The sequence below is a fragment of the Artemia sp. Qi Xiang Cuo genome, chromosome 20, assembly GCF_049724085.1.
Source record: "Artemia sp. Qi Xiang Cuo chromosome 20, ASM4972408v1, whole genome shotgun sequence".
Taxonomy (NCBI): Eukaryota; Metazoa; Arthropoda; class Branchiopoda; order Anostraca; family Artemiidae; genus Artemia; species Artemia sp. Qi Xiang Cuo.
This window is the reverse complement of record NC_142813.1, coordinates 29,864,302-29,881,739: the sequence shown is the minus strand read 5'-3', so window position 1 is coordinate 29,881,739 and position 17,438 is coordinate 29,864,302. Positions and strand designations below refer to the sequence as shown.

The window sequence follows — 17,438 nt, the reverse complement described above, 5'->3', positions numbered from 1 at the left end:
AAGAGATTCAGTCGCAAGGATACATTCAAGCTACTGGGGGACGGTTTCTGGCTAAGGTGTAAGTCAGTAATCCTTCTGAGTCGAAGTTTGTTTGCTATGGACGTTTTTTCAATGTAGACATTGAAAAAAGAATTCAAAGTAAAAGTGTGAATCAAGTGATTGACGTAAAATGGGTTATCAGTTGTTAGACTATGATTATCTTTGTCGACAAAGGCTTTTATTTAGCCTTGTCGTTTACCTATTATGACATTTGATATGTATTTGAGGCAGAAACCATTTTCTTACTGACCTGTCACACGGATTGGCTAGTAAACAAGAATCACACAGGACATACAAAATTGACGGAAAGGAATAGATCCTATGTTCCGTTCATATTACTATATTATTAGAATAATTTTGTAAGACAAATTTATTTCTGTGGCCGAAGTTTTCTTACCTTCAAATAAATCAGAAATAAATTATTGGCTTTATGTGTTGGGGTAAAACAACATGACACTATCTTGTATACATGGTACATTTTGAAAGTAGTACAGTCTACTAGGACGCTTTTATTGGCAAAGCCAACTTAAAGCTACTAAAATTCCTCACGTTGCCTATGCTTCATTAATATAGTAAGCATGTTAAATTGTCATTATTTTTTTTGTCATTGGAAAAAAGGAAATCTCGGGCTCAAGGAAGTTAGCATTAATAAGTTCAAGACTGCCCTTAAAATTCTGTTTATAACAGGAATATGAATTTTCTGCTAGTGTTTCTTTAAAAAAAAAAAAAAAAAAAAGAAAAAAAAAAAGAAAAAGAAAAGTAGATCAGTATCTAAAATATCTTTTATGTGTATTCCTCGTAAACTACTGAAGTCAAGTGAATGAAAGCTCAGAAAATTTTCACTAGAAGTGCAGAGCTAAGAAATTTGTAGATACATAAACACTAGTCGTAAAATCTACACGCTAGTAATTCTGTTTCCTTTACCAGTTGGACCATGCTGGAACATACATTTGCCAAGCAGTTAGTTACGATGATTCAACGCCAGGATCTAGGGTTTCAGTATACCTCAGGGTGGAACCATGTAAGTTTATCTTTTTATTTCATTATTTGAATCGTCAACGTTTTACCGCACACTTTTTTATAATTTATTAATTGGTACTCGTTAATTTTAGATTTTTATTGTTGATCATTTGATTTTAACTTGTTTCAAATTAATTAATTAGTTTGAATTTTAAGTTTGAATTAGTTAGTCTGAAGACTTTTTAACTAACCTGTATAAGATGTGGCTATTTCACTAAGTAGAATCATAATTGTCACCGAACAAAAATAGCATTTAAGCTCTTCTCGACTTTGAACTTGAGGTTTTTAGGTGAATCTTCAAGCAAGAAATATTAACGGCATCTGTGCCACATCGTCATCAACACTAGGCTTGCTTACCATCTATGAAAACGAAAACATACCAAAATAAAATCCTTAATAAATAAAAGAAAAAAAATGAAGACCCTTGCATAGTTTCACGTTTCAATATTTGTGGAAACTGCATCTATAGCTGCTTCTCATCGAGACTTTGTTGAAGCAAAACTGTATTTTATAATTACGTGGTTAATGGATTTGAAACGCATCGTTTTAATTCAGTGAAGGGTTTGCCAGATTTAGTGCCAGCAAGTAAAATACACGTATCTCCAGGCTTTTAAATTTTGGTTAAGCATTTCCGGACGTGGCTAACACGCTTAGCAGCTAATTCTTTTTTTTAGGTTCTCCTCTATTAGTATATTCAGCTTTTTTTTTAAAAAAAGATATGCTTCAGTTCTTTTCCTACTAATAGGATTTTCTTCTAAAGATATCTGAAATGCAAAACTTAAAAAAAAAAATAACATTATAATAAACTTCTCCCCCACATGTCTTAGCCATTATGTATACCTGAAATCAATTCCATTCCTGGGAGGCTTTGAATAGATTAGGATGGATGAGGAGCATGTGTAGCTGTGTTGGCCTCAGGCGGCGTTGTGCTGCGGTGAGTTGTTAGTAGTAGTAGTAGTAGTAGAATCAACTATTTTGGACAGCGAGCAAAATATTTCCCGGATATTTCTTTTTCCCTGGTACGTAATTTCTCATAGAAACAAGTAATGCGGAGCTACCTCATCTTTTCGACTATCTCATATTAACACTTTTCGTTTCGCACTAATATGATCCTCGCAGGCACAACATTACTAGAGTCTACTTCTTACATGACTTTTACTTTTTCTAGAAAGCATTTAATTGACCCTGGAGCTTTGTACAGCCATAATAATATTCCTAAGAAAATCGACGGCAAATATTGCCAAAAAATAATTCCCTAAAAAATTCTCTAAAATAAAGATCGACGGCAAATATTACCAAAAAATAACTTGGAGCTATCGAATACTTAGTCGTTTTTGTAGGTGTTAATTTGATCCTTATACTAAATAACCTAAAATGTATATTAGAAACCAATAACAGGCACAAGAACCGGGAAAAGTCGTAGGCCCAGACTTTTAATCTGAATTATTCTTTCGTTTTGTATATTAAAACTGAAATTGTTAACACCTCGAAACCTTCTTAACGATATATCTCATGAAAGAACTCAAAACTTTCAATGTAATGTTTTCGAACCTAGTTGGTACTATAAAGATATCCGTCACTTTTGATAATGACAATTTTTTTCCTCAAAAAACGTTTTTAAATCTTTAGTTACCATTGGCTAGAGTCCGTTGATTACTAGGCATTAATTTACCCCATTGCCGTAAAATGAATTTCAGAAAAAAAGTATGTTTATTTTTTCAATGGCTAAGAATAAAGTAAGAACTAGCTTCATTAAAAAGTTTATGTTAATAGTTTGGTTATTATTCATAGTAAGAAATTAAGTTCTTATGAAAGAAAAATGTGTGTATGATTTAATCTCTGGAACTTTATTTACTGAAGTAATTTCTTTTCTTCTTGAAAAAAGAAAGAAGTGTGCTAATTCTGTCCATGGTTGAAGAAGTAAAAGAGCTAGTTTTATTAAAATTATGTCCATACTTTGGAATAGAGAGAAATTAAGCTCTGACTTAACCTGGGAATTTCCGTACTGTCTAAAATAAACTTACCAAAGTGTGGATGAATAATAATAATAAAAAAAAAAACATGGATGTCATCTCTTAAACTGTATTTACTAAAGTGTTTTTCTTTTCTTCTTGCAAGCTTCCCGGATCCCCAGCTTTGCCCCCAATCCCCACCATTTCGGGACTTCATATGCTCTGTTGGACCCAGATTCCTATCAATTTTCTGCTGATGACCACAACGGAGCATATGAGGCCTCTTTTCCCTTTTATACACCTGAAGTCTTAAACCCTAACGACATTTATCAAATGGAACTGAAGCAATCAGGTAAGTAGTCACGTTCTAAGAAATGTTCAAATAGCAATTGAGATTGGCAGGGATTTCCACGGGTTATCTCTAATAGTACTCTATCCATAGCCAATAATAGTGACAATCGTTATTTCTGGAATAGCGTTTAAATAATTAGCTGCATTCTCCATCGCATTGCTAAACTTAAAAAAACCGTTTGCAAAAGTTTTTTATAATATTAGATTGTTTGACAACTTAGATTATCTTATGAATCGTATGAACTATAATTTTATCTGGCAATTTTTTTTAATTTTGTTTTAAGAAAGAACTAGATGTGGTTGAATACAATTTAAATTTGTCAGCAAAATTTATTTACTAAGAATTACTTGTGGTTTTTCTAAATCACCAAATCATGTTTAAGTATTAAATTATGTCTTCTAGCTGTAATATATTTAAAATAATTTTTTCTAAATTATCTAATTCCTTTATCAGTCGAGTGATTTTTGTTTCGTTTACCTTTTTGGCTTGTATTGTTAACCCTAGCTGAGATATGTTGCTTGCTCCAAAAAACAAAATATGTAGTAACGTCAGCTTTTCCTGTAGCACTCTCTAATGAGATGAATGTTAAAAACTGTAAATTAGTAATTAAGAAACTTTAAAAGGTATGCAGAAGCTCCTGAAATACCAGTAGTAAAAGTCGAATTGCTGTTTAAATTTTACCATGGTGAAAAGGTTAGCGTTCTATGGTGTATTACGGGTAATTACTTGGTAAAAAAAAAACAAAAAAAGCTGTCTTCCTCATTTAGTAACTGAGATAAATGAGTACTTGAACAAAATCTAAACCTTACCCATTCATCCAATCACCTAGGACAAAACAGTACATCCAGCCTAACAGTCCAAAAATCGAGTCCAAAATAGAGCAAAATCAGCATTAATAAGTGTAAATCATTGTCCCAAAACCAAGCTATAGCACCTTAAGTCTACAAAATTTAATATTCCCCAAGTAATCACCCCATATGAGGGCTCCTCAGAGGAAAACTCATTGCCTATACAGGTTTCGGCGCTTAAATTTCCTTACCCAGGCAGAATGAGCGCGCCATGCCATAGAACCATATGACATAACCCTATGTAGTGACACCTGTGGAAAATCTATGAACAATAGAATACCCGAAAAGTTAAATATTTGTATGATATATATAAATTATTTTCTGATTGATACTTTGTAAGGTTTGATTAATCTAAAATTTCTGTAAAAAAAATTACTCTCTATGCAGCCAAATTGCAGCTACAAATCAAAAACGTAATCAAAACCTCATCAATTTGTTTTTTCGTTTTCGCTTTGATTTTAGTTGTTTTTAAACTGAAAAAAATGAATTTATTAAAAATGAATTTATCAGAAAAAGAAACCTTGTTTTTTTTATTAGAATATAGAACACTACAGCATGGCATAACTTATAATATTAGGGTATTAGAGCAATACTAATGTGTCTGAGTATAGAAAAGAATTCATATGGCGGTAACCGCCGAAACGAAATTTTAAAAAAAGACGCAAGTAAAATTATATTTATTTGGCGATATATCTTAGATCTGTTAGAAATTTTCTTTCATAATTTAATAGTCAAATTTAAAGTTCTGTAAAAGAGCAGACACGAGGAAGTGGCGGAAGGATGTTTGCTCCCGTGAGCTCTCTATATTCCCCGATTTTTCCATAATTCCTGAATTAAATGTAAATCACCTATTTTTTGCTGTGCTGAAAGATTTATTAACTGGAAAACCTGTTCTATAGTAGTCTCTAATCATATCGCTAAAAAAAAAAGAAAGAAAAAAAAATATGAAGACTGGAAAATTATATTAGTTTTATTATTCAATAGTATTTGTTTTGTATTTTCTCATGTCCTGTTGTCCATCTGCAAAAAAAAAAAAAAAAAAAAAAAAAAAAAAAAAAAAAAATAAGCTAAAACTTCAACTCAGATTCCTGGTACTTTTTTTATTTTAATGGTTGAAGTTTCAATCAATTACCAACTATTCAGTATATTAAATAAAGTTAAATGAAGATTAAATATTTAATTTGGACTCAAAATTAATTTTTGGTCGTAACTGCCTCGATGCTTCAGGAGCTCTTTAGCAAATAAATATGAATTATTTTCCTTTACTATTGTACTTTATTTAATTTTGATCAGAAAAATATTTTGGTTTTTAGCTGAAGACCAAGGTGTAACAGTTCGACCTCCACAAGCGTGTGGATTCAACGAAGCGACTTGTATGAACGGCCAGTGTGTTGACAAGTCAGTTGTCTGCGATGGAACACTTGATTGCGCCGACGGATCTGATGAGCTGCGCTGTAAGCATCTTTTTTATCTATCCAAAATGTTGGCACTGTTACATCCATAAAATAGAAATGAAAATGCATGAAAACTTTTGATTAACGAAATGCACCAACATTAACTTTAAAATTTTCAAACAGTGATATGTGCTGATATCAACTTTGATCCCAAATTGGACTTCAAATTGGACTGCACCCTGTATAATAATACGTATATATGATACGTTGGTGATAGTCTTGATAAATTTATTTTCAAAACTCTTACCGAAAAGAACTTGTTTTAACTTGTTTTATATGTTGAAGTACTATTGGTATATGGTTAAGTATTCAATTATTGACATATCTATTCTTGTGCGTCTGCTGAAACAATGACAGGTGGCATCCTCAATAAGTAGCAAATACTATGTCTTATAATTTTTTTTTTATTCGAAAGACTGCTTAGAGTTGGAATATTCTCGAAATCATTAAATTTTGCAAGAATTAACGTCTAACTGTAAGATTGAATATATATTCGTTTGATGAGCAATAAACTGTACCTCAGACGATTCAACAGGGATTATCTAGCAAAAGGGAATTTACTACAAAGTAAAAGAACTAAGCAGTATACGGGGTAAAATTTGTAAAATAAATTAAGGACTATACCCCCCCCCCCAAAAGAAAAAAAAATCTAGGCATATGCCGCTCTTGGACGATTGAGCTTCCTGGGAGCAATTGTGTGGATTTTACACCTGTTAAAATGATTTTAATCAGAGCTGTATATATTCCATACGTTACAACAGAATCGGATGATATTCCTCAAGTATTGGGCATGCAAGGTTTTGATCCATCCATAGCACTAATGAATCGAACTTAATCCATCCCACCCTTAAACTCAAATTAATGTTTAAATATATTACAGAGAACGGTCCCTTGAAAATGGCTGTACCATTTAATATCCATGTCTGGTCATTATTTAGTTTCTTTGAAATTTCCCTTTAGCGCAAACAAAAGAGAAGAATAAGTTGTTTTTTATTCGTTTTTTTTCTGCTTTTTGTGGTCAATTTGGCCGCAATATTGTTTTCAAAAAAACAGTTTAATTTTTTCTAGAAGTTTATTTTTTCGAGAGTTCTATCTTTCAAGCATTTTCTGTATTAACCAGAATTTTCTATTCTTCGACGGACTAAGCGTTCACGACACACAGCGAAACAGATACTACGCCAAAAAATTCAAATTTGTCCTCCGAGTTCCATTCAGGGAATAAGTTTGCAAGGGATTTGACCTGTTGTAAAGCAAGAATAGTTTTCCTCTGCATCCTGGGATCCCTTTCTTGATATTTATCTCCAAAAATTAGGCCATATCTTAGTCGTTTATCAAAGTCATTTCTATTGGCATTCTCCCTTCATTTCATCCGTCAAGAGCCCTTGGATTCTCCCCTAACCTTCTCCACTATTTCTAAAGACTTAGCGACGCGGAAAAAAATAAATCTCTCAATGACGTTTTAGAACTATGTATCGTATTGCAAATAAAATATAAAAAACAATCTATTGGCTATTGGTGCTAACAGCATGGACGTAGGGATTTAAAAGAGAAAATTAAACAATTCAAGGATAATTTTAAATAGCCAATTTTAAGCAGTTGGCATGTATTTACACTGTCCGTGTCACATTATATGCTTCACTATTACATTGCCCGTCTATTTTCAGTAGCTGTTTTTGGTTTTGTGTGTGGGATTTTTTTTTTTTTACTGATGTTCCTTGTGGTCTGACAGTTCCTTCTAAATGTTTTTTTAAAATACTTATTTGACGATTTCCAAGCAGTCGTGTTTTCAGACAAATTCTGATCTTCTAGATACGTTTTTATCTAAGGGCTATTGACAATATCCATTCTAAATTTGTAGTTTCCGATGGTTAATGAAAGTGCAGATTCCAACGACCTATAATGACAACTACAATGCGTCGTAAAATAACCCGATTGTTGATGAAAAAGTTATTTTGGTGAACTTGTAAATTAGTTAATTAATTTAATCATTTTAAATGTTTACCTTTAGTTCAATAAGGACCTACTAGCTATTATAGATCCGACAAATTCAGCAATTTAACATTGTGTATTTTTCTTAAAGTATCATTCAATCATTCATTTATTCATATCATTCATTCATTCATTCACTCATCTTATTGACACTGACATGGAATTGATGTTGGGAATTAAGAAAAATAGCTAAAAATAATTAAAAATAATTAACGTATAACAACTTATACTTATATTAACTTGCCCAAAGTGCTTGCTTCAGCCTAATAAATATTCACTCATGTTTCCTTGTTGCATTTTTCATAATAAATACTTTTCAAAGGGTTTATTGTACCATGTGATTATAAACATGTCAGGGTAACGAAATCAAACAGTTCGGGGTAACGAACTGTAAGTAAGGAGCGACCCGGATCAATGGTAACCGAAACTCTAAAAAACGGAATTTTGATACCAATAGATACATTAAAAGAATCAGATTTTAAATCTGATTTCAAATATATAAGTTTCATCAAGTTTAGCCTTACCTATCGAAAGCTACGGGCCTGAGAAAATTTGGCTGGTTTTAGAAAAAAGGGAGAAAGACCCCCTAAAAGTTATAGATCCTTAATGAAAATTACACCATCATATTCAGCGTATAAGAGAACCCCACTGTAGAAGTTTTAAGCACCTATCTACAAAAATGTGGAATTTCGCATTTTTTGCCAGAAGAAAGATCACGGATGCGTGTTTATTTGTTGTTTTTTTTTCGTCAGGGGTGATCGTATCGACCCAGCGGTCCTAGAATACCAAGGGAGGGCTCATTCGAACGCAAATTAAAAGTTCTCGTGCCCTTTTTAAGTGACCAAAATAATGGAGGGTAACTAGTCCCCCTCCCACGCTCATTGTTTCCCCAAAGTCACCCGATCAAAATTTTGAGCTAGCCATTTTGTTCAGCATGGTCGTAAATATGATAAATATGTCTCTTAGGATGACCTAATCCCATGAAGTCCCCGGGGGGAGGGCTGAAAGTTATGAACTTTACCCAATGTTAACATATAGTATTGGTTATTGGGAAGTATACAGACGTTTTGAGGGGGGATTTTTTCTGCTAGGTTGGGGGGGGGGGTCGGGGGTTATATGGGAGTATCTTTCCATGAAGGAAGTTTTCATGGAGGAAGGGACATTGCTATGAAGGGGGCGCCGGATTTCCCAGCATTATTAAAGAAAAAGATCAGAATTAAATACAAAAAAAACAAGTTCTTCAACTGAAAGTAAGGAGCAACATCAAAACTTAAAATCAACAGAAAATATTACGTATATGATTGGGTTCACCCTCTAGTCAATACTTCGCTCTTTAAGCCAAAGATTTTTTAGTACTTTCATAATAGCTATTTATTCTAATTAACGGCCTTTGTGTTTAAGGGGTCATTTTTAAAGAGTTGGAACAAAATTCGAACTTTAGCTTATAGAGCAAGGTAATGACTAGGGGGCGAACTCCCTAATATACGTACTAAAAATCTATGAATATAGAATTTCACTTCGTGATTTAATTCGTAAGCTACGTGTTTTTATTACTAATAAAAACGTTCATAAATAAAATTAAACAAGTTTTGAGAAAGCCAGTTAACCAAAAAAAGTAAAATTAATTTGCAAATTTTGTTTTAATTATTCATGTACGGTGAGCCAAATTCAAAACCGGCATTAATTCAAAAAAGTTCAAAAATTAAATAAAAAAAACATTTTTTTTTAACTGAAAGTAAGGAACGACGTTAAAACTTAAAGAGAAAAGAAATTATTACGTATATGTAAGGGGCTGTGCCCTCCTCAACACCTCGCTCTTTATACTAAAGTTTGACTTTCTCACAACTCTATTTTTTTAAACAATAAAAAACTTTAAGCATTGATATACAAAAGTTGAGCTTTAGAGCATAAAGAGGTGAGAGGCACAGGGGCCACAGCCCTATAAGATTACCATGAATATAATAACAAAGTAAATTCAATATGTTAATTTAAAGGGTTTAAAGAAAAGCCTTGCATCTATCAACCGGATACATCATGTTACTCTCTAAAATGATTTCAGGGAAGCACTGGTATCAACACTCTTATATCTCTACAGGAAAAATACTACCTACTCATTGAATAGATCAATTTTCTAATTCTGATTACTGTATTAACAGCTATTATATGGAAGCGTGTATTTAAAACATTTTCTGTGATATTCCAGGTCCTACCAGTGGTGTTGGCTGCGAGCCTAACGAGTTTCAATGTAATAATAGGCGGTGCGTTCTCAAAACATGGCGCTGTGATGGTGATGACGATTGTGGTGATAATTCAGATGAAAGAAGCTGTGATCAATCACCGCCAGGTTAGTGTGAAGTTTTCTCTGGACCGAGTCAGAAGGATACGTATGTACAGGAGGAGAGGTCTTCAAGCCCCTCTAATCTTGTGATTCTATGTTGTTCTTTTTCACTCATAGGAGAAAGATCAGTGGATCTTTCTTGAATGGAGCCAGAACACCAAAAATTGTTTTTTTACACTGCAATTATTTGGGGATTGGGTCCTGCTTAAATCTCCAGTTTCACAAGCAGTTTCCTTGTTTCAGTTTCTAAATCAAACATCGACCGGCATATTTTTGAAATAATTTTGAGTAAAATCTTGATATCTTTTAAAATCAGTATAAAATTTAACGAACATACTCTCAACCATATCTTAGTCGCCATACAATTTGTAAATGTATCTCCAATTTTAAAAAAAATAAGATTTTAAATCTTCACCGTATTTTCCTGATGCAATTGAAAATGACAGAAAGCTTTTCAATACTTGCTTTTCTCTTCCGCCAAATGATGTGCGACTTGTATCCAAGGTGGGTTCTGTTTGTGGCCAGTCGAAAGCCACCAGTAATTCAAGACTAGGTTCATTGGCGACAATTTTCGCCATGACCAACATCTTGCTTCTTCTTTCGGGAGAATGGAGTACAGTGCAAATTTACATGAATTGAAATGAATTGATGCTCCGTGAAAACACCGGCTTATCTTACTTTTGATGACAGCGTCTCATTAGAGCAGAGCAGTAGATTTTGTCACTTCGGTTTAGTTGTAAGGAATTCTCTCATGTGTTTATGGTAAAGACAGAGAGCACTTGCAAATCACAAAGATTTCATTAGTCAATCTGAATTTATGAATGGAGGACTGACACTTTTGATGCTGGATATATGTGAGTACTCATGGAAAGATCATTGTCGCCTTCAGACCTTGCTCTTTTGTAGGTGTGCAAACACCAAGGACGTCTAAGCCATTCTTTCCTGGATTTACGTTCCTAGCCCAATCATCTATGATGAAGCCAAGACATTTGGAACTATTCTACTATGCAAGTTGGGAATTGTTACCCCAAGTGAAAACGAAAATACCATCAAAGTTGTTCGAAACCTTTTCTTCTATTCATCTACGATTGCTCAATGACTATATAATTGATGTGTCTCTGTAACATGTCTAGTTGTGCTAGTTGTGCTATCTGTTGTGCTATCATGTCTAGTTGTGCTATCTGTTTTACTTCCCCTCTTCTCTTTCTTTGCTAATTAACTGCTAATCAAATAGTTTATCATCTAATTCTCTAATTTTTACTAGGGTCCACATGTCGAGGAGACGAATTTCAGTGTAGTACTGGATCTCAGTGTATCCCAAAGTCTTTTCACTGTGATATGGAAATTGATTGTCAAGACAGGAGTGATGAAGTTGGCTGTGGTAGGTTTGAAGACTATTTCATTTGATGGTTTGCTGTTATCTTAGGGGCGTTTATGCCCTCCCAATTTCTGATAAAAATCCTTGGGAATTGCTTTTTGCTTGTGCGTGAAACCACAAGTACTGGCTCATATACATCTGCTGGCAAAACCTAATGGAAAAAATATAATTTTGTGTAAAATTTCAAAACAAAACTCCAAATAACCAAAGATTAATAAAATACTTGGTTTTAAGACCGTCAAAAATAATTCTTAATTTATGAGTTTTATTTTATTTTTGATTTGTTTGCTCTTGCGATGAAAGTTTGCATGCGAATGTCCGCTACAATTGTGCAATGACTGGTGACATATCTAAAGAGTAGATACTATAAAAGGAGATTAAACTTGTAAATTTGGGATTTCCGCAAATAGCTATGAAACCATGAGGACTAGAAAAAAAATAATAAAAAGATAACATGTTTTTAGGCATGCGTTTTAGCACTTGATTACAAAATTTATGCTCGGTATTGATTAATTTTTTTATCGGCCAATTTATAAAAGACTTTTATTATTTTATATTTAACCATGAAAAAAGTTAATTCATTCACACAGTTTTCAAAATATTCTTTTATACGGTTTTGAGTTGAGTATAATTTTTTTTAAGGTCAATACTGTTCTGTCAATAAGTTGGTTAAATGTTATATCTGTTTGCTTATTTTATATAAATTATTTTATTCGCACAGTTTTGTTATTGTTTGTTTGTGATTTATTTTTGAAATTTGCTGATTTATTCTACCAATAAAAAAAGAAACCCTAAGCTGTAAATTTTTCTTCGATCTAATTTTGAACTTATAGTGAACTTGAGAAACAGCCGATATTGTCTGGCTGAAACTTCAATTCTTTATAGACTTGAAGCTACACTTAAAGATAGTTAATTTGTTTTCCTTTACGTTTCCAACACCGAATGAACACTCAAATCGGCTTGAATTATTTTCTTTCAAAGCAAAATTTGTTAATTTCAGTTTATCTAATAACCTGACCTAAGCTAAATATGACTCCCGGCTGGTATTCAATAAAGAAGAGTTTAATTTAAGGCTAAGTATTATATATCTAATCGAAGTATAGGTATTGAATTAATATACATCTTTGACGTAACACACTGTTAGTTTTTTGATAAGTTAATAATGTACTAATTATAAGCAACATATTTTGGGTCCGATTATACATATATACTTTTTTGTCGAACTAATCGGTAATTTAATTATTTAATTTCTTTTACAGCTCCTCCTACTATATCAATACCTCCACCTCCAATGCTCATGGTAGAAGTAGGTGAATCCTTTAGTTTGAATTGTACTGCCGTTGGAAAACCGGATCCAGAGATTGTGTGGCGTCTCAATTGGGGCCACGTACCCCCTAAATGCTCAATTACTTCTGAACCCGGTGCTTACGGCTCATATGGAGTTATTACTTGTCCCAGTGCTGTAGAGAGTGATCAAGGTGCTTATAGTTGTGAAGCAATTAATTCGAAAGGTTCTACGTTTGCCATACCAGATGCTATTGTTGTTGTGAAGTCTAGAGATGGTTTATGCAAAAATGGGGTGTTTAATAGTGCAGCAGCTACGACATTGGACTGCCTTCCATGTTTCTGTTTTGGCATCACTTATGAGTGTGCGTCTACTAGTCTAATTGTGTCACAAATTCCGCCCCCTTCTGGTCAGTTCCAAATTATTGGTGTTACTCAAGAACCAAAAGGCACTGTCGCTATTAGATCTCCATTAGGACAAAATTACTTAAGATCTCCAAGGATTGGCCAAGGAGTGCAAATATTTGCTAGGGATCGTAACCAGTTGGGAATTGATGGTGAAACCTTTGTTTTCTTTAACTTACCACCATCTCACAGAGGGAATCAAGTCAAAAGCTATGGTGGCTATTTAAAATATAATGTTGAGCCTCGAGGCCAAGGAAGGCCAATTTCAGGACCAGATGCTATACTCAGTGGTAATGGTTATACATTAATGCATTTTAGTCAGAACCAAATTCAACCTAACAGACAAGGCGAAGTCTCTATTCAATTCTGGCCTGGAGACTGGTATAAAAGAAAATCTGGAAGGTCTGGAGGAGATATTCCTTCACAGGCAGAGGAATTAGCCACTAGAGAAGAAATTATGATGGCTCTACAAAATGTTGAATATCTTTTAATCAGGTAGGTGTTATCCAAAGATTTTATATAATAAATTCTATTAAATGTACCGATTACTGAAGTTTTTATTCGTATCGTAGAGCTAACAAGGTGCTTTCATCTATAATTTAAAATATTGTTGCCTATTTAAATACGATACTCCATGATTTTCGCAGTTTAGTATCTGTGGATCTAGTATTTAAATGCAAAAGATATTCAGAAAAAACACACAAATGTAAAATAGACTATATCCAGAATATATTTCGATCCTTATTCTCCCACAATGCTACTTGGGATAATTCAGTCTAAAGTTCTTGCCTATGTCAAAGGCTAAAAAAGCTTAAATATGACTTAAAAAACAACACTGCTTAATTATCAAAAAGATTGTTTTTTTTAAAGAACATCGTTTGTATATAATGAACTGTATTATAATGTTCTATTTTTTGTCACTCTGTAAGTGGATCCAACTTGCTAAATACGACAGTAGATCTAGTAATCGGGAGCTCTGAATATAGTAATGGCTCACTAATGTTGTTAATTTGTTAAAATGAAATCCACTGCCCAAATTTTACTTTTTTTTCTTAAAACCTATAGAAATTAGATTCCTTTATAATTAAACTTTATTTACAGAGTCACCCTCTAATAGTATAATATTACAGAATATGTGACTATTTACAGAAGTCACCTTCTAATAGTATATTAGACTCGGATTAAAAATACCTAATTCCTTTAATAGGAATTCAACATTGTGTTTCAATTATCGATGCCGGAGTTTCCGCTTTTCCTATATGTCTGATTTTGTATAATTCGTTAAATAAGGGCAATTCCAAATCTGAACAATTTTTACGTTCATAGAAACAAAACCGAGTTTGAAACGTTCATTACGTTTACAAAACGTTACGAAACAAAACGTTCATATAGACAAAAAATGGGTTATATCTAAAATAGCGTCAAGTGGGAAAAATGTTTTCATAGGGGATAGACGGTTATGATATAATGTGGTATGGCTATATATATATATATATATATATATATATATATATATATATATATATATATATATATATATATATATATATATATATATATATATATATATATATATATATTTATATATATATATATCTTATATATATATATATATATATATATATATATATATATATATATATATATATATATATATATATATATATATATATATATATATATATATATATATATATATATATATATATATATATATATATATATATATATATATATATATATATATATATATATATATATATATATATATATATATATATATATATATATATATATATATATATATATATATATATATATATATATATATATATATATATATATATATATATATATATATATATATATATATATATATATATATATATATATATGACAAAAACTTACATAGGCTACAAAAATCAATACGATTCACCGAAAACGAAATGTTTGACGCTGGGTGAATCAGGTAAAAAACACATACATATAACATCACTTAAATTCATTATAATAAGAAAAAACATTTAGATAAATCAGTAAAAATAAATAAATAAAAATATAAAATAATAATGATAATATTACGAGGGCAGCAGTTACATACCATGTCCATACTGTGGAGTCACACTCACCAACCAACAAACAATTACAAATTAATTTAAATCAAATCTCCTCCAAAACAAACAAAACTAAAATTCATACTTACTTAATAATTAAAAGACTTTAATTTTAAAGTTGGATACTTCATTTTAAGTTAAAGACTTTAATTTTACCAAAACATTCCAAGAAAAGTTCCCATTTTAGGAGAACATAATAAGAAAACTCTAAAAATTTACAACATCTTGAAATAAATGAGGTTAAGTTCTTAAGACAGTTTTTTCAATCTTCTAGTGGATTTTGACATTTATTGATATGAGACTTTCAGATAACTTGGCTTAAAATGTTTCCTGATTTATAAATTTGGTGCTTCCTTTGCATTTCTGAAATTAGAAAGAAATCAATAAATCTCACATGTATTTAATGCAGGTTGAAATCCCTATTTGAGAAAATTCTAGACTATATGTTAATACAAAAGCAACGAATAAAAAATTAGCCAATAAATATAACTTAAGTTTTAATGTTCATGTGAAGGTTGAACTGGACTTTTTCATTGGGAGTGCATGCTGCTTTAAAATCTTTTTCTACCCAATAGCCGCTTTCACCCTTTTTCTTTGCATTTCGTTCATTTTTACTGAAGTTGTAGACATTTTTAGGCCCTATGTGAGAAACTGCTTCCCTCCACCTCTTTACACACTTACGCCTTTTTATTGTTTAGTATAGTTTATTCTTAAGAAACTTCATTATAACATATATTTGCAGGGCAAATTATGTTGATGGCCCTTTTATAGACACCACTCTTACAAATATCAGAATGGATACAGCTACCGAGGGTCGTGGCGATCAAGCAATTTTTGTTGAGGAATGTCGCTGCCCGCCAGGATACACAGGTTTATCTTGCGAGGTAATATGTCAATTGTTGATAGGCCAAAATAAAAAAGAACATATAATTTTTTTTCTCATTCTGCGTATCACTTTACTTAATCCTCAGTTGCAATTGTTGATCAAAAATTAGTTTGTCACACTCGTAGCCATGTAAATGTTGACATATCAGAAAATAAATATTCTGTCTGCTCTTAGACTTGAGCCAACACGTAAAAACAGGTTTCCTACCAAAGGAACTGCTTATGGAAGTTCCGATGAACAACACTCATAAACACAATGGTCATCAACTAACCAAAGAGCTTATATTACTAAACTCTAAGTATTGATTAAGATAGAGTAAGAAACGCAATATTACCATGATTCCCATAAGTAGATTGTTCATAATGTATAGCTAATTCATATACAGCCGGCACTCCGTCCTGGTTATCTAAGGCTCATAGAAATAGGCATATTTTATGCCCTTCGCACCAATGTCCTTAGAAACGTCACCCACAAAGAAAAGATGCACGAACACACCTTAATATGGTGTTATAAGGCGTCTATAGTATTATGAGGACTTTGATTACAATAAAGAGTTTGATCTGCTCATTAAACTTTTTTTTTCTTGAGTATTCATATAATCTTACCGCCGTCCTAAGAAAGTTAGATAAATATTTCTGTTCCAAAAAGGGTTTTTAACATTCCATAGCTTAGGTGTAAAATTATTTAGACTTCTTAATCGTATATTTTAAAGATATGAAAAAAATAAATTCATTCATTCGATTTAGTAGCTCCAGATCCTGATCATAGATGCTTGATATCTGATAACCATCTTCAGCAATACAAATTGCCGAAAGAAACAATGCTAAAACTAGTACTTGAAACCAGGAGTATATGTCTCGTATTGCATCTAATACCATATGCCATAATGACAAACAATGCTAAAATTAGTACTTGAAACCAGGAGTACTTGTCTCATATGGCATCTAATGCCATATGCCATAATGGCAAACAATGCTAAAACTAGTACTTGAAACCAGGAGTATTTGTCTCGTATGGTATCTAATGCCATAATGCCATAATGGCAAACAATGCTAAAACTAGTACTTGAAATAAATACCTTCTAAGACCACACTGGCTAAACATGACGTATGAAGCTAAGAGAGGAAATGAAATAATAAATGATAGATAAAAGATAAAAAATAAATAAAAAGAAAACTCTAGTGAACTCTAAAAGGTTAGATTTTTTTTTTTTTTTTTTTTTTTTTTTTTTTTTTTTTTTTTTTTTTTTTTGCACTGAGGACGACTTGGCGGAGGTCCTTGTCGAAATATTTGCTAGTTTTTCGTCTTCATATTTTACCACTGGCTGACAAAATCCTCGTTTCCTCACCCTTTTTTGGTTTTATTTATCATTTATTATT

General features: G+C 32.1%; 1 protein-coding gene across 1 annotated transcript in view; it reads left to right on the top strand.

Annotated features, from left to right (window-relative positions):
- The window catches only part of trol (terribly reduced optic lobes), a 369,703-nt gene that overhangs the window by 181,169 nt on the left and 171,096 nt on the right, over positions 1-17,438 (top strand). The window contains exons 28-33 of the mRNA XM_089106068.1: positions 967-1,060; positions 5,525-5,665; positions 9,858-9,998; positions 11,257-11,373; positions 12,630-13,554; positions 15,916-16,057. Coding sequence (XP_088962194.1) covers positions 967-1,060; positions 5,525-5,665; positions 9,858-9,998; positions 11,257-11,373; positions 12,630-13,554; positions 15,916-16,057 — 1,560 coding nt within the window. The remainder of the gene's footprint in view (positions 1-966; positions 1,061-5,524; positions 5,666-9,857; positions 9,999-11,256; positions 11,374-12,629; positions 13,555-15,915; positions 16,058-17,438) is intronic.